The sequence below is a fragment of the Macrosteles quadrilineatus genome, unplaced genomic scaffold (assembly GCF_028750875.1).
Source record: "Macrosteles quadrilineatus isolate MER2022 unplaced genomic scaffold, UCM_ALF_1.0 Scaffold_2__2_contigs__length_208266976, whole genome shotgun sequence".
NCBI lineage: Eukaryota > Metazoa > Arthropoda > Insecta > Hemiptera > Cicadellidae > Macrosteles > Macrosteles quadrilineatus.
This window is the reverse complement of record NW_026542595.1, coordinates 198,611,678-198,634,058: the sequence shown is the minus strand read 5'-3', so window position 1 is coordinate 198,634,058 and position 22,381 is coordinate 198,611,678. Positions and strand designations below refer to the sequence as shown.

At 35.3% G+C, this 22,381-nt stretch overlaps 1 protein-coding gene across 1 annotated transcript in view; it reads right to left on the bottom strand.

Annotated features, from left to right (window-relative positions):
• Positions 1-2,472: 2,472 nt before the first annotated feature.
• The window catches only part of LOC128986127 (1-phosphatidylinositol 4,5-bisphosphate phosphodiesterase classes I and II), a 137,404-nt gene continuing 117,495 nt past the window's right edge, over positions 2,473-22,381 (bottom strand). Inside the window, exons 14-27 of the mRNA XM_054406281.1 lie at positions 17,852-18,061; positions 16,380-16,534; positions 13,176-13,340; positions 11,969-12,148; positions 11,144-11,272; positions 10,359-10,454; positions 9,507-9,678; positions 9,137-9,252; positions 7,798-7,904; positions 6,780-6,942; positions 5,993-6,165; positions 5,177-5,321; positions 4,532-4,712; positions 2,473-4,290 (exon numbers count right to left, since the gene is read on the bottom strand). Coding sequence (XP_054262256.1) covers positions 4,593-4,712; positions 5,177-5,321; positions 5,993-6,165; positions 6,780-6,942; positions 7,798-7,904; positions 9,137-9,252; positions 9,507-9,678; positions 10,359-10,454; positions 11,144-11,272; positions 11,969-12,148; positions 13,176-13,340; positions 16,380-16,534; positions 17,852-18,061 — 1,931 coding nt within the window. The 3' untranslated portion in view covers positions 2,473-4,290; positions 4,532-4,592. The remainder of the gene's footprint in view (positions 4,291-4,531; positions 4,713-5,176; positions 5,322-5,992; positions 6,166-6,779; positions 6,943-7,797; positions 7,905-9,136; positions 9,253-9,506; positions 9,679-10,358; positions 10,455-11,143; positions 11,273-11,968; positions 12,149-13,175; positions 13,341-16,379; positions 16,535-17,851; positions 18,062-22,381) is intronic.

Sequence of the window (22,381 nt, the reverse complement as noted above, 5' to 3'; positions counted from 1 at the left end):
ATGCAAGTTCTACAAATGAAGCTGTACAACTATAAATATTTTGAATGAATTTCCTTCACTCTGTAATATAAATCTGTCGGGTTATTGTTAAATATAATACTGATTGGAACACACAAAGAAGCAAAATTTAAAAACTAAAACAACATAAATTTTTGAAACTGAGTGCTCACAAGTCAATTAAAGACAAAAAAACCAAAACGGTTCATAGCTAATGTAGGTACTTGGGTTATTTTAGTAGTTATAAACAGCTTTCAACATCTTCGTTGTTTAAAATATAGAAGGAGAAAACTTACAAATTTAAGTTGGTAGAGTTTTACCTTAAATAATTTGAAACTTAGTTAAGAATATGGCACACAACTAAGTTGTCAATGAAATTTAAAAAGTCTTTACAAATATCATAACGATAACATTCAATGAGGTAATCATGAGTTTACAATTGAAATTGACACCCTCCACACTCCGATAAGACTTAACTTCATTGATAAACATTACATAAAACTGTAAAAAACAATAACAATAAACAATAACAGTCGAGTCTTGTAAAACTTAACATCGGCCCGAACCTTGCTGTCTTGTCAAACAAACTAATTCATTAAAATAAATACTTAACAATAAATAAATAATACACTACAAAAATGCAATTTTTGATTTCACGTCTAAATAATAATTGACAAAAACTTTTAATATCGTCGTATTTAAATAGTAGCAGTATCATTGTAGAAAGTATCAATAGAAGGATGGACACATATATACTGTATATGGATAGTTTGTAACGTTACAATTGTACTATGAGAGGGTCATATGAGATAGGCCGTATTTTGAATGCAAGTCATGCGGTGGAAGACTTGGTTTAAACGTCGGAAGGAAATGTTTCTTGGATTAATATCGGGATTATTATATACAGGAAATATAAAAATATTCGTTTTCTTCTGAACAACGTTAAATTATATTTTTAGAATAAACGAGGAATTGAATCCATGTTTGGTGAGAGAACAAACACACCATAAGTTGCAGCCTCTTGACCACTTTCATACTAAATAAAATGATTAAATACCTGAAGTACCGGATGGTAATCTTAGTCTATATTCCAGCAATCAAGGTTTAAAACCATGGGTTGTCATCAAAACTAGCAGGATCACCTGACAGTGTTTCAGGTATTAAATTTTGTCTTTAACAAAACTCATGTTGCATTGTACAAAAAATACAAACATATTGTCCAGAGAAAAATTATGATTGAACCTATTTTTGGAAAGTATTTAAACAAAACAAAATTAGTTTGAACTGACCAAGAGCGCAAGTAATGTGAATGACTACTAACAATTTTCAAATCACAACACTTCCCAAAAGTCTCGGAATCATTACAAAATAAGTTTTCCACTGCATGACTTGACCTGGGACTTTTAAACGCCTACACAAAACGAATCTCACATGCTACATTCAACAACAACAAGAAACAACAACAACAACAACAATATGAACTCTAGTTTGTCTTTGACGTGGCGAACACAAGTAAATAACATCGAGAGAAAAATATCGAATGAAGCTCTATTTAACTATACTGACAACGGTACGATTAGATACATGAATAACATTGAGTTACACATTACGACAAAGTAACAAAACGGACCTACTGACCTATAAGGTAATGTACATTAAGAAAATGTCTTGTGCTACAACGGAATACTTTGCGGTTTACAGGAATGTCGTAAAGTATTTTACATTTTGAACATCTTTTTATACGATAGCTGAAGAAATATAAATAATATAAATACTTGTAAATATGTTTTAATTTCTTTTAATTACTTTGTAAGATTGTATTTGAAATTTTAAAAAGTATTAAAAGGGCTATCCCGAAACAGAAAGTAAAGAATTTGTTGTTCTGACGCCGCTAGGTGCATGCCAATCTCGTACACTTTAAGGTGCGTGCACACTCAGCAACTCAGTCAGCGTCCAGCCGTGACAGCGGGAGCATTCTCGCGCTGTCCGTTTTTTCACAATTTCAACTTAAGATGAGCGCTGCGATTAAAAATCTCGCCAGTTAAGAGGTGCGGTCAGATTTTTGTTGGCAAATAACTTAAAACCGTTAGACATTAATCGCCAAGTGTAAAGGAAACAAGGTAATGAATGAAAGTTCTGAAAAAATGGTGCATTCAGATTAAAAATAGCCGATCTGACGCTTATGAATCATGACAAAGCGAAGGGTGAACGCCTGAGCATTGTGATGATGGAACTAGTCGCTAAAGTTGATGAAAAGGTTGGCGAAAAGCGCAGATTCCCGATAACTGAGCTTTCACTTTGTTGTGCGACAATTTCAAACAACAAATTCCATGAAACTTGAGGAAGTTTCGGTTTTAAGTTTTTTTCAACAAAAACTGTATCACTCACCGCACCTCTTAACTGCCAGGGTTTTTTATCGCAGCGTTCATCTTAAGTTGAAATTGTAAAAAAAAGGGCCTGAAAAAAAGGGGCAGCCCAAGAATGCTCCCGTTGTCACGGCTGGACGCCGACTGAGTTGCCGAGTGTGCACGCACCAAAATGTACGAGATCAGCGTGCGCCTAGCGGCGTTCTGACAAAACGTTCTTTATTTTCTGGATAGCCTTTATTTGTGGTTTATATTTACATAAAATATTAAATTTTAAATAAAAAGGTTTAAAAAAAAAACACACATATTGGCTGCAGGGAAACTCCAACCAAACAAACCCTAATCAAACTAAATGGTTAATACTTAATTTTTTAGATCAATATTATAAAAAAAATACTGTGGTATTTCAAATTACAGTAAAAGTGCACAATCAATTAAGAAACATATTTAGAAAGAGTGCAAAAAAATACATTTTAGTATTATTTGTTTTGTGACTTCTTTTTTGTTAATTGATTAATCTACTCGGTTTAAAACAAAATAGATACGACCAAAACTTAATTGCACTTTCTTCTGAAAATTCAAGTTAGTTCTTATACTTTTGAGTACTGTTTTGTAAAACAACAAATATTGCCATGTTATAAAAATATTTGTTAGTTGTTACATCATTCCTGTAAACTACACATATCTAATGATAGGCTAATGATTGGTGGGTCTTGTATCCTTAAATCTATTCAAAGTCTATAACTATAACAACGACACTTTACAAGCAAACTCTAGAATCCTATTCACAAAAGCTTGTCATTGTTTATTCAACTCTGTGACTGAGAAAGCTGTAGGTCCAGAAGGATTGCGTCTTTTGTCTTCGCCGAACCAAACCAATTAACAGGATCAAATAAACCTCTTGATACGTCACAAACAAACATGTTTAAAAAGCATAATTCTTTTCTTTTTATCACAGACTTTTAGCAGGATTAGTAAACATCCAAGTAATCTACGATACCCTATAATTTGCAACACAAAATCCGGGTTAAAATTCTATAAAACGTAACTTAATAAACATCTTTTACATTTAATAACAATGTTTCAAACAATATAGATTTGTTTACACACTGTGAGAGTTAAAACCCTTCAACTGATTGGGAACCCGCAGCAGAAACAGTCACAAAAAGGAAAACTTTTAGACGTTACCTAAATTTACAAGTTTCGTTACAAAACCCATCGAAATCTGCAAAACAACAAACAGAACACACTGACGACAGTATTAAAAATACTAATAAAAAAACACACATTCGGATAGTTAAATAGTTAGAATCTGATGGTAAATCCTAAGCACAGCCACGGAATAAATCAATGGAAACATACGTGATGATTGTCTCATGACAGTTGTACAGGGTGTCCAGGAAATTTGAGTAAATCGCACTATAATCTTACAAGCGTATGGAGACAGAAACTCAGCTGTCAACTATTTACCTAACAGTTTCTTATAGATTGAGAATATTTTCAACCTCTTAACATCAGCAACTAAGATTCGATTCTACAACAGCTTTTACCACTAAAACATAAATATGGTCACAAACCTTCTCTCGGTCAGTGGAAACACTGAGATTTGGACCCGTACACAGCTACTAGCGTTTACAATTCTCCGAGACTGTTTCAAAGACACCCTGTCGATAAATAAATGTTAACCGACTTTGATTGGTCGAAAACAGCGTCATACAAAAACCTTAGCTACACGACGGACGCTCGATCCTCTCTACTTATTGGACTAGAACACCGAGTCGAGGGAGAAAGACAAACATATTGTTGATTTGGTCATCTGCATCATCTTACACTACAGGGAGGCACAGGCAAGTAGAGGGAGTGGGGAGTGGGCACTTAACTATAGTATTGCTGAATCCACTCCATAAATACTGGTTTCCACATCAGTCTGAAACACAGAAAATGGAACCTTTAATAGTAATGCATTTAATTGAGAATCAATTTTATACAATCAGCAATAGACATTGGAGTCAGAACAGGAATACATTTTAGAGAGTGAAACAGGTACTTTTGCAATTGGCATTAGAATCAAAGTGGGTAAATTCAGTTGACCATTGATGCTATGTAATTGAAATCGGAATCTAAAACAATAAATTAAATTGAGAATCAATTCAATGCTATCGACTCACCTTTCTGCACAGACTGGGCTAGGAGCGCAAGTAATGCCTATATGACACTCTAGTCTGTGGCTCACTGGTGGGGGGTGGGAGAGGGGTGTGTTGTGACTGGACTGGTCTCTCCCTCCCCTTCCTCCTCCACACGAGACGACAGCAAACGCCCTTCGTAATCACGTTGGAGTGCTGCCTTTGCCTGAAAACCGTAAATGGAAAATGGAATATAGCAATTATTGTAAAACATTGCCGAGACTCGTGTGAAGTTTATGTATCATATTGAGTTGATGTCACTTGAAGGATTATTGTGGACTGAACTTGGTTCTAAGGACATTTGACAGTCGGATGTACCCATTATTGATTCTAAACAAGAACCGATGCAGTAAAAGTTAAAAAGGCAGTCTTCTGAAAGGACTCATGGCACAGGGATTAATTGGGGGTGTGTTGTACAAATAAATAGAGAGAGGTTCATGCACTTTTTTATGTTCTGGAAAAGGGTAAAATATTTAATATTTGATGGAAAGCAGTCCAAAAGGTGATGGATTAGTTCTAATGTTCTACTAAAGGTGAGAAAAAAATAAAACATCAAAAATTAGAAAAAGTTGTAAAGAAAATTAGTTTGATTTAAAACAGCAACCTTAAGTTTTATATTGGATTTCTTACCTTTGCTCTCTCTTCTTCAAGCTGAGTTTGCACTTCTTGCTGTTGTCGAAGCAACTCTTCCTTCTTCTTCTCATATATCTGCGTCAGACGAATCCTCTCATTCACTCCCTTCTCCACAATTGTGCTTGCCACTTCCCGCTTCATTCTGATAGGACAATTGTTTCCATTAGATTCAGTAAGGAAACACTCATTCTACTGTGCCCGAAATACTTAGCATGACAAGATGGCAGGAAGTCAGTAGAATGGGACTTTTAAAGGAGAGGTTTTGGAAGTAATGTCTGCTGTGCTAGATTTTACAGAGCGAAATAAGTTGAGTCAGTCTATACTAAAAAAATGTTTGGCTGAACACATAACTATGAAAATGAAATAGAACAGGTACATCTAATTGCAGTTAAAAGTAAAAGGGAGATATTTTTAATGAAATTTATTTAGGCTTGGTACACCTTTAGTGTGAGTTCAACAGCTGATTAAAATAGCTAAAAATAAACATAACTTTTTGTTTAAAAGTAATATACCTCAACTGATTAATACACCTACTAGTCGAAGAGTGCATAAAGAGACTGAATTTAATTTTGTTAAGATTATTGGGAAAGTTTTCTTGGATTATAGGACATAGGTTAAGCATGTTATTTTCGGTTATCCGTTCAGGTGACCTGACAGACCGACACTCTTAAAAGCCAACTGTATATTCAACAAAAATCACAGCTTTTTTCAAAACTTTTCTATAATACTCAGGTGTAAATCTAACTATGAAAACAACACCAAGAGCTTATTTTCGGTAAATTCAATATAGATACATAATTTTCTGTCGCTGACCTCATGACCTCATCCTTGTCCTTGTGCACTTTGGCCAGTTCTTTGACCTCACTACGTCTCACAGCTTGTAATCTCCTCATCACATCTCCAGTCTCCTTCTCCAGCAGCACTCGCAGCATCTTCAGCTGGTTACTCTGTGACGTCTTCATTGCCTTTTCAGCGGCTGCAAAGATCTACAGCACCAAGTGATTTAAAAAAAGTATTAATATGTCACTGGCATGGATAGAAAAAAAAAATAAAATAGCAGTTTTTTTACAGCACATTAGTTGCATCAAGTTATCCCCAGTGTTTTTGTCATTGGCACAGATGCATTTAATTAAAGTGGTTTACACTTCTCAAAGTATTAGCAGCAATCAAAACTTGCATCAGGATTCAGTAAACTCTTTTTAATCAGGACAAACTGACGTTATAAGTTGTCCAGATTAATGAAAGTACAAATAAAATCGAATAATTAATCTCTATAAAAGAAAGGCAGCACATCACAGACCCTTTAAGTAGTAGTTGAATGTAAGGAGACACTTTGTAATAGAGGGAAATGAGTGATGTGTTCTATACTTGAATATCAGAAACAGTAGTTGTGTGCTAAAATGCTCAGTACCAAATATTAAATATGTACACCTCTAACACTCCTTCTGCCTGCATCATTGCACTGAGTCACAATCACTTGCACAATTCATAATGAAGATTGCGTACAAATAAACTCTTTAAAGGTTGAGAGTCAAAACTGGGGTTTCAAAATGGTATGCCTATTTTCTTAAAATAAATTGATGAATGCAACCAAACATACCAGCTCATGGTACTTTTCCCTGAGTTCCCTCTCTTGCGCAATATGCTCCCTGTTGATGGCCAGTAGCCTCTCCGATTGGCTGCGAGGTAGTCTCATAGCGACAGACTCTCCCTCGCACTCAGAACCTTCCGACACCTCGCTGGGTGCTGCTGGCGTCTCACTGCTGCCAACACAACAAATTCAAACATCAAATCAACCAACAACAGTAAAATCTTAGGCCTACTCAATTGAAATCAAAGACTTTACTAAATATCTTTAACCAAACATTTATTTTTATACCTGGTTACATTCTAACAGAGGACATTACCTTTTCATGCACAGCTGTCCTTCGCATGATCCCATTGGCCCAGGGTAAGCGACACAATTCATAATATATCTAATGCAACAAACATAAACACTGCAGTAAAGGAAGAAAATATACATTGAAAAGTAAAAACATTAAACAAAAATTAAAATTAAAATTACAACAAAGTTGAGTAACAGGAAGTAGACAAGAAGTAAATGCAAATCGGGATTGGTAATTATGTTTGAGCAAGCAGCATACAAAAAAGGTGCTTAAAATCAAAAAATTATAAACACAGTGCTAGATTTAGGCTACTTTAGACACTAGGCCAAATAAAAACAAGTGGCACTAGTCACTTAGGTAGAGTTTCCCTACAATCGCAGCAGAATCGTGAACAAATCACAAGCACGGGGACGTTATCATCGTCACCCGCAATCAAGGCAACGAATTATTGCTTTTAGTAAATAAATATAAAATTTTTATCTAAAAACTTTTTTGTAAGAAACGCTGCGGCCACTTTTGCTTGCTTTTGCTAGGCTGTGGCCTAGTGGAAAATTCAGCACCTCACAAACACATTGCCTAGGCTATAGTAAAAATACCAACATCCATAAGTAAAGGAGTCTATGTATATTAAACTAGGCCTATCATTTTGTCTTGGAAAAAGAATCACACGACCCTAGCTACTTAAACAATTCACAACAGCCAAGAGTCATTAACTTGAAGTCATCGACTTACATGTTCTTACTGGATAATCTCTTCACTAGTTTGTTCCCCATGTAAAATTTTGATTTGCTCTTCTCTGAGTCGGAGGAAGACTTCTGAGACTGTATTCTACTTCTTTCCTGCAACAAAAGTAAAAGTAGAAAATTAGCCATGCCACTTGCAGCACCAGAGATTATTGATAACCTCAATAATCACAATTTCTTATAGTATATTTATACTGCGGTACTTTGGTAATATTCGGAGACCAACCTTATCCAGCGCGTTAAGGTTGGGTAATCGTTATCATAAATGGGAAAAACATACTTTAATTAACTTACTGTCCAAATTTGACATGATTATTAGCGGCCTTTGAGTTCTGCCTCGCAGAAGGCAGGGATGTCGGCGAGGAAGGAGTTGAATGCGTCTCCGCCCCTGGCTGCCACACCAGAAACAGGCGATGACAGGTGATGCGCGCAGTCTGGTCAACGACCTCACCTTGGCCTACTTGGAGGGGATTTGGCGAGCGAAAGTATGACTCATCTGGTATTGTTTGATTCATAATGGAACGAGGAAAGTCCTACAAACATATTTACGATAACCCAACCAAACATAACCTCCACAGCGCGCTGTATAAGGATGCCCTCCGGATACGACCAAAGTACCTATATTACCAAAACAAAATTTGATCATTTAAACCGTTTTTTATTGTACCTATTTATGGTTTAGATAAGTCTAAAGTGGCAAAATGCCTGATTTTACAAAATCACAAAGAAACAATCAATCCTGTCAACTTTTCCCCAAGCTGTCCATAATTTATCTCAAAGAGTCTCTCACACCCAGCTCTGTAACAGATGTAACTCCTTCTGAGTTACAAACAAGAATAGACCATGACGTTAGTCCATCCCTGCATCTGCTGGCATGGGAGACAGTGTCTTCCAGCTCGGCCGCCTATGACACTAAAGTACTGGTAAACATAACACCCTAGCGTAGTTCTAAGCTTGACTCTCAGGTCGCAGCATATATCAGGCTTTATAGCTATACTCTATAGCTTTCAGACATTTTAATTGTCCTCACTCAAGATTGTTGTATGCAAACTTAGTTTAAGTTACATTACTTTTGATGTTTAACATATCCACCTTTTAAGCTTAAAAGCTTTTCAAAATGCTCTTACAATCTGCTACTAAAAATTAACCTTATATAATTGGGATTAAATTAATGTACCTTTTCGTGCTTCTTTTTTAAGGCTTCCAGTTTTTTATCCAGTTCCGTTCTCTTTTCCTTGACGACTTTGTTCTCCATTAGCTTTTCCAAAATGCTCTTACAATATGATACTAAAAATTAATCTTATATAATTGGGATTAAACTAATGTACCTTTTCGTGCTTCTTTTTTAAGGCTTCCAGTTTTTTATCCAGTTCCGTTCTCTTTTCCTTGACGACTTTGTTCTCCATTAGCTTTTCCAAGGACTCAGCGACCAGCTCATCACTCACTAGGAATAAAAAACGATCAGAATTCACTAATTTGACGGTAGAGCATTCAGGTAAAATCTCAATTTATTCATGTTTATTTTTATAGTTATTGTTGGTGTTTTATTGAGTTATTGTTGTTTATTGTTTAGTTGTTTTTGTTGTTGTTGGCTACTTTTATACAGAAAAGTGATCTATAGTCTTAACAATAGTCAAAGCTACTCCATATTAGCTCATTCAGCTGCAGCTGGTATTTAGACGAGGGAGTGTTACTCACAGCACAATGGTGATTGTTGTGGACTCTTGGTAGTGGGGGGATGCTCCACCGGGGGTATGACAGGGGTAGGTTCTTCCATGTCTGCTACTGCTAGGAGGGTGGCGGGGGCAATAGACAACCTGTGGACACCAACCCCTGCGGATACTGCAGGTGCTGATGACATCTCTGGCACCTGATCAACAGAACTTACATAAGTTAATAGGCTTAACATACAGGCTTGTTTGAAGCCTAGGTTCAATAGTGTGTGATGTTTCATTTACAGTTTTAATTGCTTCATTTGGGACTTAAGCAGCACCGCATTACAAATGCCAGTTTACTGAGTGCCCGCTAAAATAGCCGCAGTTCTTAGGGTAAAGGAAATACCACTTTAGAGTTGGAAGCTATTAAGTAACAAGCAATTGTCTCTATCACTCCATCAATTATCAATCATTGAGATGGGGACGCCACCTAGGTGCGTATTTTGACCCAAATATGAGTGAAGGATGAGTGTAGAATGGTGTGAGACGATCTGTGTGCTTTGTTACTGAATAAGATCAGCTGTTCTTAGCTCATCATAAGAACATAAGATCATTCATTTAAAGCCCAATGATCAGGAACAGCTGAGTCTAGTTTTGAACCATCAAAAAGCTACCGACTTCTCAGGATTGAACCGGCGACCTTTTGATTGTTAGGTGAGCACTTTAACCAATCGGCCACCTATCATAGTTAGGTGCACCACAACTTAGCCGATTGCCCCTAGACTACACTAAATGAAGGGTTATTCAGGAAAAATAATTTAGACCATTACTGGATTATTGAATGTGCAGAGTTTTACTGTATTCAAATAATGAATGTAATGTTGGTAGCACTGACCATAGACTGGGCCCGAGGCTTGACCACCCTGACTGGTCCACTGGTGCTGACAGTACTGCCAACCTCAGGGGTATCTCCTGGACCTGCGCTGCTCTGCTGAGAAAAAGATCATATTACGATCTTACATTATAGACAAAATGCACAGTGGTATATCACAAAATACAAATGCAATAATGCTCAAATAATGCAAGTATATTGCATTTGGAGCTAAGAGATTAGTTTCAGGCAGTTGTGGTTAATGTACTCTGAAGTATGTGTTTAAATAGATTGTATATGTGATATTGGCAGATAAAGCTATGAATAACCCTTACCCGATAACCAAAGAGCCATATTTCACCAGATTATAATAAATGTACAGATCTTCCCACAGTAGGCCTACTTGAGTACTTTTTATGCACAGATTAGGCATATACACAAAATTTACAAAAATTTCAAATTCTGATTAGGTTTAGGATTGCGTTATGAAAAAAAATTATTTAGACCAAAGACTATAAGACCCAGATGCCATTTGGTATCAAGACCAAAATTCGTTTCTTTGTACAAAAAAGATTTCCAAAGGCATCGATACAAATTAGAGAATTCTTAGGTAAGGTAAACTTTAAGATGTTCTGAACGGCATAATGATGAGGCTATGTTAGATATGTAAATGCAGGTAAAACCACAAACTTTTTCTACGAATATTTGAAAAACTTTTGCAACTTTTCTTGTTCAGAACCTCATAAATATTTAAAACCACTAGATGGTTTCTATATAAAATTTTACCAAGTTTTCTCTGAACTACGTACCTCGTTGTCCACGTCAGCGTCGTCAGTGAACACGCTGAGTTGTACAGCCCTCTTCTCCTGCTCACTCTGATACTTGATGGGGTTAGCAAGAGCCTCGGCAAAGTCACTGAGTCCATCTGGCACGTAGTCCTGTCAAACAATACTCGAAGTTATGTCACACGCAAGTCTTCAACATTCTAGTTATGTTTAGAAGTCATTTAATGAACACACTCTCGTAGTAGTGAAATTGCGCTAGGTCAACTAACTGTAGAAATGTGTTTTCATAAATAATTGTCAAAATACAATTTGAAATGAGTTTTAAGGCTCCAAGATTAATTCAATCAACTACAATAAAAACAACATTTAAGTCGACTTTTAACAACTTTTTTATCACTATAGTTCGGCCGCTTAGAAAACGACCTGCGCGCTAATGCTAAACCAATGCTGGAGGAGGTCGCTTACTAAGCGGCCGAACTATAGTTTTGAAGCTCCATTGATCCATTTCTAAGATATGATATCAAACAAAACACATGCCGTCATGAATGCTACTAGTGACATTGTTCACTAAACATTATTATTTTGAATATTGGACAGTCAAATTAGAACTATAAATCTAAAAAAAATAGTAATTTGTAAAAAATATAAAGGAAATAGACGACAAAAACATTTATAACCTTAACCTACTCTACTGTAGCTACTGTAAAATGAATACATTTTTTCATCCCCTCACTACCTAACCAATGACTTAAATTCCCTCACTAGCCACTACCCAAACAATGGTTTAAATATAGCCCCAGTAATCGAACAATGGTTTTTCATCCCTTCACTACCCAAACATCAACGTACCTTGACCACGATGAGGAGGAACAGTGTAGCCAGTGGGAGAGGTTGCCCTCCCTCTGTGCGCAGAGACACGTGTCTGTAGCCTGGACACAGACCTACGACAGGCAACACTCTGTGGCCGATAAACTTGCCACTGTCTTCATACGCTGTGATGCGTATCACAGCTAGCTCTGGCAATACCACCTGACAACAAAGTGAACGCATTAGGTGAATACATAACATATCACTGCTTAACACATGTTATTGGATAGTTCCTGTTTTACAAAGAGAAATTTTCAAAGCGGTTTTGCTTGAATAGCACATTTTAACCTCAAAAGCCCCCCTTCCTTATATCGATCTACAGTAGAATCCCGGTTAACAGAAACAAAGGGGGAGAACCGTTTCGGATAACCAATTTTTCGGTTAACCCGTCATATACTAAAAATAGCCTATGTATTACCACAATGAGTTGGTAAATAGATTTAAAACAATGTCTATTACAGTATTTTATTTTAGCTACAGAAACGTTAGAATGGGTTAGAAAATACTTTAAACTAAACAACTGAAGTTACTAAAGCATTGGTATTACTTATATTTTAGCCTTGTATTTTTTTATGGAAGCGTTTAGGTTAACCCGGGTTTTGGTTAACCCGAATTTGTTTAACTTGATTTCTACTGTACTTGAATTTCATGGCGTCTAAAAAACCTTTAGTATATAAATGATAGCTAGTGTTTTGATTTTTTTTGTGACTATACCAATGGATTTTTAATTGAAAAGCATAAACATTTTTAAAGGACGTGGTCTAAGCCCCTGTTATTTTTGTGGATAGGCATTGAGCCTGTATCTTTCCCCATAGTCCAAGAGGCTAGCCACGAGCCTAGCAACACAACAAGTTGTAAGAAGCCTGTCATAGTCGTCAGCTGATCTCTTTCAGTAGATGATCAATGACTTGAACAAAATAAAAGACTGGAGGTGACAGACCACTTGATGTATTTATAATGAAAAGGAACACACCTCAGGGCCTAGTGGTTAGAGCTTTTATAATTTTTAAATATTTATTAAAGATTTTATGAAAAAAGTGATAGCAGGAGACCCAAGATTGAAGATAAGGTAGCCAAAGACATGAGAATGAAGAGGTACAGGATCGTAGAAAAGTGAGAGAGGACACTCCAACGTCTGCAATTTCAACTTGAGCATTTGTAGTAACTAAATAGGGCAGTGAAAATTTACCTTTTTGAAAACAAAAGGTTCCTCGTCATAGACAGGGTTGATGCCGTTGTTAGGAACTATCTTGGTGCGGAACTTCTTTCTTACAGTATCAGCAGGCAATCCGTACATGTCCACCTCAATGTACGTCCCAGCTCTCTTGTCAGTCAGAAACTGACCGGACAGCACCTGGAATTATATAATAAAATCAATGATCAATAATCATTTATTGTCACTTGACAGTTATTATTCTAATATTACAATACAGTATAAGCATGCAATAGACCTTTCAGATGGCAAGTAAAATGATGCCAAAAACTAAGAAATTATAATAGTAATCCATAACACACAGAATAAAAATTACAGAATAAAAAATATCGATTCGGCTGATGTAACAGCCATCGATATACAATATGTTGTCATATACAAGTTTACATTAAATATTAATAGATCCAATGAAGTGCAATATTGTTAAAATCACTTACAAACTTGAATTTTTTGTTTAATCATAATGGCTGGTAGTTTTATATGTTCTTAGAAGTGTAGTACATTGTTTCTTAATACATGATTTTTTCAGAGATAATTTTTTTCTAGTACCTATAGGGAATAACTTATTATGTTAAAAAGTATTATGTTATGTGATGAATTATTGTGTATCTATTAGTTTATGATTTCCATCCATAGCCATGATTGATCCGATATTGCACAATCAAGAACAAACTATTTGAAACTTGACAGGTTATAAAAACATACTACTTTTGTTAAGCCTATTTTGTTAATATACAAAACTAGCACACCACTGGCAATGTCCTTTAATACATGGCCGTGACCAACAATCTTGTAACCTTAGCCACTCTCCCATTTACTCACCACAGTCACTTCTCGACTACTAACACACGTAATCAGCCAAAAGCTCTGTGTTATTATTGTTACACTATGGCTACGTTACACCCATTCATGTACAAACAAAGATTGTAAGGTTTGTACATAGACAATCACAAATCACACCTTCGAAATGTCTATGTTTGTTAATTAATTGTGATTTGTTTTAATTTGTGACACACTCTTGATAACAACAATGATAAAAAGCATTAAGCATTGGAATTGGAAACCCCCTCAACCGACACTACCCAACCACACTACCAGCAGTGCTTTCAGCAGTCATTTGCCTTGTGATGGCTGCCTTGGTTGGGTTGTAGTGTCTTTTTATATGTCCTTGATAGTTGGTTTCTTGGAACGCATACGTCAAACTTATGTGTCAATACTCTTTGTGTATAGTAAAATGGCCGGCATTTTGTCAAATTTATGTATTGATACCTTAGGGTCACGCTATCAACTAAATTATCATCACGTTATCATGTATGACGATACCTTACTATATGCAAATCATATGTTGGTATAATTTACGTATTGATACCCTTAGTGTCACAGTGTATGACGATACCTTACTATATGCAATTTATATGTACGTCAAATTTAGGTATTGATACCCTTAGCATCATACTGTATGATAGAGGATTCATTTCTAGGGTAACTGTTTGTTTCAGTTATCAGGTTACATCTCAATTTGTAGCCGATTTAAGACCTTTCATAAACTTTATCTTGATTCCAAACACTCAAATTTTTTTCAGCTTTATTCACATTTCCATCACATCCGATGTCGTATTTCTATAACCTATTACTGTGATCCTTACTACGGACTTATGTATATATAAAATAATAAATTAAAAAATATCCAATAGAAAACAACGTTTATTGAAAAAGGTTTCATAGTTGATGCCCCAGGATCTCCTAAGTCAGGTGTTTTGTTTCTTGATACGTCTTTCAATTCAATTTGAAAACTTTCTATGGTTCCTGTTGCTTAGGCTAATGATAGGTTATGTTTCGTCAAGGTTGGGTATTTTTGTCAAGGTCGGGTATTTGTTGTCAAGGTCGGGTATTTGTTGTCAAGGTTGGGTATTTGTTGTCAAGGTTGGGTATTTGTCTCCACATGGTGTTTCTTTTCGTTGCTGCATTTCAAATCTCTGCTTCATTTTTCCTTCCTCTGCAGCACCTTCACCCCCAGATGTTGTGGGGGTGGGAGGAAGGTCTTGTCAATCTATTAGAGCAGGTGATTGATGAAAGGAGCTGGTGGAGGTGGTCAATCTATTAATCTAAATCTAATAACTGCTCCAAAATCCAACCTATTGTCACGCCAAAACCCACAGCTGCTAGCACCACCAGAATACGAATCACGTCCATTGCTTGTTTACTGTTCAGAAATATTCAACTAGAGTAAATTTTTATTGATGCCACTTGTAAGATATATCTCTGTAAAATGATTTGTCTCTATGGATACTTAGTTCTTTGTTGTATTTTAATTTTGTCTATAGCAACTACTAATATATCTAATGGAAGTGAGTGGATTTTAAAATGTTTACCTACCGGTACAAACTTTAATCTGATACCCCCGCCGCAGCAAACCTGCAGACCAAGCAAATTTTAACTTGTCTGATTAAATTTTTACTAAAATAAGACAAACTTATTCCCAATTTAAATAACATTAGATTCAACGAGTGCTTAGGTTTGCTGCTACGGGGAAGGTAAAATGTGTCTTTTGACGATACGTCAGTAGTATAGGATAAAATAAATATATTTGCCAAATGTTATCAACATCCATAAACAAGTTAACTACAAAACAGTTTTCATTTTCTCCATAAGAATTGAAATGGGAATTTAAAATTACACTTTTTTTTTAATTTTCTCTGCGGCCAAAGGCATACAATGGTGCTTCAATTTACTAAATTATTTCTTTTTTAAGCTCTACAAAATGGTTTAGGAAGAAATTGAAGAACTTTTTGCTTTTAGGGTCAAAAATTGGTAAAACCCATTTTTACCCCATAAAACCCCATTCCCATGGTCCGATTATGTTGGTTCGCGAACTCGTTTGAATAAACGTAGGTTTACACGTTTGTAACAAAATTTCATATAAATACAGTATATATATGCTAATATTTATAAGCATTATAACTTTCTAAGATTAAGCTAGCAGAACAATGGATCTTTTTTGCCAAAAAATCCTAAAACGTTTAGTTTGAAATCAATGAATTTCTATCTGAATTTACAAACGTTTGGTTATTTTCAGATGGACAAATTTCTTACATATACATATCTGATTGTTGAAAATTAATGAAAACAAGCTAAATTATGCCAACAAGATTTTTGGGATGCCATAACCAATGATCATACCTGGACAGATACAGTGCCAGCGATGATGCCATCCACAGTGGACTCAGCGAAGGGATCGAACCTGCGATCTCTACGCCTCATGAACTCCGGCTTCAGCAGGTATCCGCTACGATGGTTGTACTCAAAAATGCCCAGATTCAGCTGCATCGCTAGGTCTGGGAATGGAGAAGAAATCATCAATATAGTGAGATATTTAGGTTATACTTTTAAAGGAATACCGTTTAGCTTATTGAGGAGCAGCTTATTTGTTTGGAAAAAGAGTTTTTTTTTCTTCAATCATATCTGTGAGTATTTGAGTCCAGAAGTTGTAGATAGACAAAAATCACATAATTATGAGAGTTATGTTGTGTGTATCTATTAGGTTCCAACATGTTTGCTACTGAGCGTCGCATATATGCGACGCCGCGGTCATTGCCACAGACCGAGGTATACATTTGAATCTTACACACAGACCGGCTGTCACTTGGATAACAGTACACAGACCACGGGCGAAAACCTGTAACAGTGATCATTTACATTGTAATACGCTACAATCGTGTTTGTAAATAATGTATTCTTGTTTTTTTGTATTATTAATAACCTTTTTTAATGTCCCATATTTGCGACGCCCGGTCTACAGCGAAGACAACAGTGAAAATTATCATAGCTTTCTTGAAATAGACCAAACTTCGCATATATGTGACAGTTCATTTTTTGTGTTTTGAGGTGAAAGTAAGTAAAATAAAAAACAGATTGATCAAGAACAGTTTATAACTGAACAAATATAAAAGCTACATAGGATAATTCAGCATACATACTGCATACATACAAACAGTGATGCAGAAAAGTAAAGACCAGTTTTTCCAACTATCATATGACGTCACCAATCATCATATCCACAGACCAAGCGACGCAGTTGTGCGTCAGACATCTCTGCAGACCACTGCAGGTAAATCAGTGCCTTCAAATAGACCGTTACAAAGATATAAGCATTTTAATAACATTAGAACCCCGACGCAAATATCAAATATGCGACGGCAGCCTATTTTAATGTGACTAGCCGACGCATATATGCGACGGCAGTCTATGGGTGGAACCCGGCCGACGCATATGTGCGTCGCTGGTCCACGTGAATGAAAAATTTCGTAGTATTGCAGTAGCGAACGTGCTAATCTAAAATTGGCAATATATTCAAAAGATGGTCAGATTTGTAAAAGAGTGACACTGAAAATCATCGAAACAGAGTTAGTTTATGGTTACCCGTGAATTTTACCTCGTTTTGAGTGTATGGAAATAGTTTGATTAACACTCAATTATGTATCTTCTATCTTGCACAACTGATTTTGATAAATCGATGAATTTGTGGATGCGTTGTATCACATCTACACTCACCCTTCATTTACATTCAGCTTGAAATACTCACAAAAAGTGTGTCAACGTGGGACAAAATAATTGAGTTTGACTTTATAATATCACCTGTCACCTCAACTCACCTAGTGTTTGGTAGTTGAGGGCCACTAATTGACACCCTGCGTTCCAGAACACCTGAGGCATGAAGTTGGAAGAGTCGAACCTAGTCCCGGCAGGATATATCCGGCTCAGCTGATGCTTGTTGTAGTTGACAAACTCTATCGGATGTTCCTTCAACAGCGTCGTGGCTTGCTTCTCGTCAAACGAAGACATCTCGTAGTAACGGTTTTTTTCTGTTACGTTAACACATTGATATAAAATAATAAGCATAGAAATATTATCAATATTGTATACAGATGCATCATTTGCAGAACAGTTTTTTCATAAAGTTCAATGCCATAGCTACTTCAACGGTTATTGGTTTTACAAATATGTAAACAACTTTACTAGCAGCTTCCTATCCAAAATTAGATTAGTCATCAAAGGACATGCCCTGTTGGGATGCCTCACTTCCTAAGAATCTCTTATAAGATTAGGACGGATTATTCTCTTTTTTTACCCACAATGTACAATGGGCTATATGATAGCTTATAATCAGTTACACACAGAAAACATTAAAAAATTTGTCAAAAGAAAATGTTTAGTAAGTTAACATTGTTCTAATAATTTATTTTTGTAAAAAAATACAACCGACTTCAAACGCTTTAAAAAGAAGGAAATAATTTCAATAAAGTAAACTTTTGTATTAGGCAAGCTCACGTATTTTAAGTCGGCGCGGCTCTATGATGATTTTTGATACAAAATTGAAAGAGGGTGTCCATATTGCAGGTGACTATAACTAAAGTTGCTAATCTGCATGTCTTTTTCATAGTTATGCGTTAAGTGTTATTTTATTACCGTAATCAGAGATCGGCATTATAGTGGTATTAACGAGCATCTTTAATAAGATTATAACGCATTTGAATGTTTCTAACATGGAAAAGTAACGTTTTAATACCAAACTAGCTTCTTTTCCCTATCATAATATCAAACTAAATTATTTTCCTATTCATATAGAACATAAGTGTGTGTTATTTTCATAATATATTTATTCTGAAGTAAACATAAAAAAAAAGAAAATATTTCCTTTAATATATAAACAAAACAGTTCAGTATGTTTTTATATATTTATGTTATCCAGCTACAATTTATTGATTTTCAAAATACACACACAATATTTAATTTCAATCATATTTGCAGTTTGAGCCGCGCCGACTTGAAATACGTGAGCTTGCCTAATACACAAAAGTTTACTTTATTGAAATTATTTCCTTCTTTTTAGAGCGTTTGAAGTCGGTTGTATTTTTTTACAAAAATAAATTATTTCATGATTTTTAGTGACTGTATAATTTTTTATATATCAATTACTTGAGGTTGTTTTGACAGGCAAAACTGTTTGAAACAATCAAAAGTTCCACAGAACAATCATTATTTTAAAACTGCTTTAGTCACCTGTTCAGGTTACATAATCAATGGGTATGAAAATAAAAATTTTTAGATATTCCTTAAGAAAGAAAGAGTTGTCCATTACATTAGGCCTAATGAAAAACTAATTGTCTTTTCTAGATACATTGAAATGTCAGACATCATTGTTTCCTGCAATCAGTGTACTTCTACATTATAAAAAGAAATACAGTAACGTCTCAAGCCTTTTGGAACAATACGAAAGTTATTCCTCCAGTTTAGCTACCAGCACTAAAAAATCTCTCAAAAGTGGAAAATTGGTCGTTAACACCATAGTACCTTTCGTATAGTACCTTTGGAAAATATTATATGAAAGATTGGTTCAGCTAAAAGTGGTGTAAGTCATGTAGGGGGTTTTGTTTGCTCAAGATATAGCCTAGTCGAAATTGCAAATCATCTTCCTCTAGGACTTTCCGAAGCAGGCATAATAGTATTGATATGTTATAGTAACTGGGTAGAGAATATTAATAAACATTCCACATCTGTAAATGAAATATGTATATGAAAGATTGGTTCAGCTAAAAGTGGTGCAAGCCATGTATAGTCCAGGACCTGACTAGGGTTCTGTGTGCATGTCGTGTATAGAGAATTTTGCTTTTGCATTTCAATATAGGTGTCTTAGGAAGTGTTTTCCACTCGGGTGTCAAGTTCGCACCTGGTACGTTTTCGAGCTATGACGTCATAAAGATGGCGGCTCGGCAATTTTTAAATGCGTATATTTCGCAAACCGTTTAACGGATCGGTATGATTCTTTTTTTGTTTGAAAGATATTTTTACAAACTATCTTTTTTGTATTTACACATTTGTTGTAAACATAATATTCACCGCACAATATTGAAAAACGTTGTTTTTATTGTTATTATATTTATTGTTTTGCTTATAATTTCTTAACCGCTGATAAAATCAAATACCACCCGTGGCAAAAGTTTCAGATAATTCTATACCCTTTCCAATGATACCAAACAATATGTGATTGGACCTAAAAATAAAGCAAAGAGATTGAATAAACCGTAAAAAAACACTGAAAGTGGTGTACGGTCCGGGAAAGATTTAGTCCTGGACATGACTAGGGTTCTGTGTGCATGTCGTGTATAGAGAATTTTGCTTTTGCATTTCAATATAGGTGTCTTAGGAAGTGTTTTCCACTCGGGTGTCAAGTCCGCGCCTGTTTCGTTTTCGAGTATGACGTCATCAAAATGGCGGCTTGGGCAATTTTTAAATGCGTATATTTCGCATACCGTTTAACGGATCGGGGTGATTCTTTTTTTGTTTGAAAGATAATTTTACAGGAAATGTTTTTTGTATTTACACTTTTGTTGTCAACTTAATATTTATCTCACAATATTAAAAAACGTGGTTTTTAATGTCATTGTTTTTGAAATTTACCTCATAACTTGTTAAACGCTTATAGAATGAAATAACTACCCATTACAAAAGTTGTAGATAATTTTATGCCCTTTCCAACGATACCAAACAATTAATGTTTGAAACTAAAATTAAAGCCAAGAGATTAAATAAACCGTTAACAAACACTTAACATGTCAGAAAGTCCGGAAAATATTGCGGCTGGAACAATTCTTTAAATGCGTATATTTCGCATACTGGTTAAAGAACCGGGATGATTCTTTTTTTGTTTGTAAGATGTTTTTTAAGCCTATCATTTTTGTATTTACACCTTTGTTGTTAACCTACTATTTGTCAAAAAGTTATTAGCAAAAGTAAAATAAAAATAACAATTAAATGTACATTTATTAATATTGTGGGATAAATAGTAGGTTAACAACAAAAGTGTAAAGACAAAAAAGATAGGCTTAAAAAATATCTTACAAACAAAAAAAGAATCATCCCGGTTCGTTAACCAGTATGCGAAATATACGCATTTAAAGAATTGTTCAAGCCGCAATATTTTCCGGACTTTCTACCATGTTACGTGTTAGTTAATGGTTTATTTAATCTCTTGGCTTTAATTTTAGTTTTAAACAATAATTGTTTGGTATCGTTGGAAAGGGCATAAAATTATCTACAACTTTTGTAATGGGTAGTTATTTCATTCTATAAGCGTTTAACAAGTTATGAGGTAAATTTAAAAAACAATGACATTAAAAACCACGTTTTTTAATATTGTGAGATAAATATTAAGTTGACAGCAAAAGTGTAAATACAAAAAACATTTCCTGTAAAATTATCTTTCAAACAAAAAAAGAATCACCCCGATCCGTTAAACGGTATGCGAAATATACGCATTTAAAAATTGCCCAAGCCGCCATTTTGATGACGTCATACTCGAAAACGAAACAGGCGCGGACTTGACACCCGAGTGGAAAACACTTCCTAAGACACCTATATTGAAATGCAAAAGCAAAATTCTCTATACACGACATGCACACAGAACCCTAGTCATGTCCAGGACTAAATCTTTCCCGGACCGTACACCACTTTCAGTGTTTTTTTACGGTTTATTCAATCTCTTTGCTTTATTTTTAGGTCCAATCACATATTGTTTGGTATCATTGGAAAGGGTATAGAATTATCTGAAACCTTTGCCACGGGTGGTATTTGATTTTATCAGCGGTTAAGAAATTATAAGCAAAACAATAAATATAATAACAATAAAAACGACGTTTTTCAATATTGTGCGGTGAATATTAAGTTTACAACAAATGTGTAAATACAAAAAAGATAGTTTGTAAAAATATCTTTCAAACAAAAAAAGAATCATACCGATCCGTTAAACGGTTTGCGAAATATACGCATTTAAAAATTGCCGAGCCGCCATCTTTATGACGTCATAGCTCGAAAACGTACCAGGTGCGAACTTGACACCCGAGTGGAAAACACTTCCTAAGACACCTATATTGAAATGCAAAAGCAAAATTCTCTATACACGACATGCACACAGAACCCTAGTCAGGTCCTGGACTAGTAGGTGGTTTTGTTTGATCAAGATATAGCCTAGTCGAAATTGCAAATCATCTTCCTCTAGGACTTTCCGAAGCAGGCATAATAGTATTGATATGATATAGTAACTGGGTAGAGAATATCAATAAACATTCCACACCTGCAAATGCATGTTTAGTAATTAAAATATTTAACACTTTTAAGACAATTAA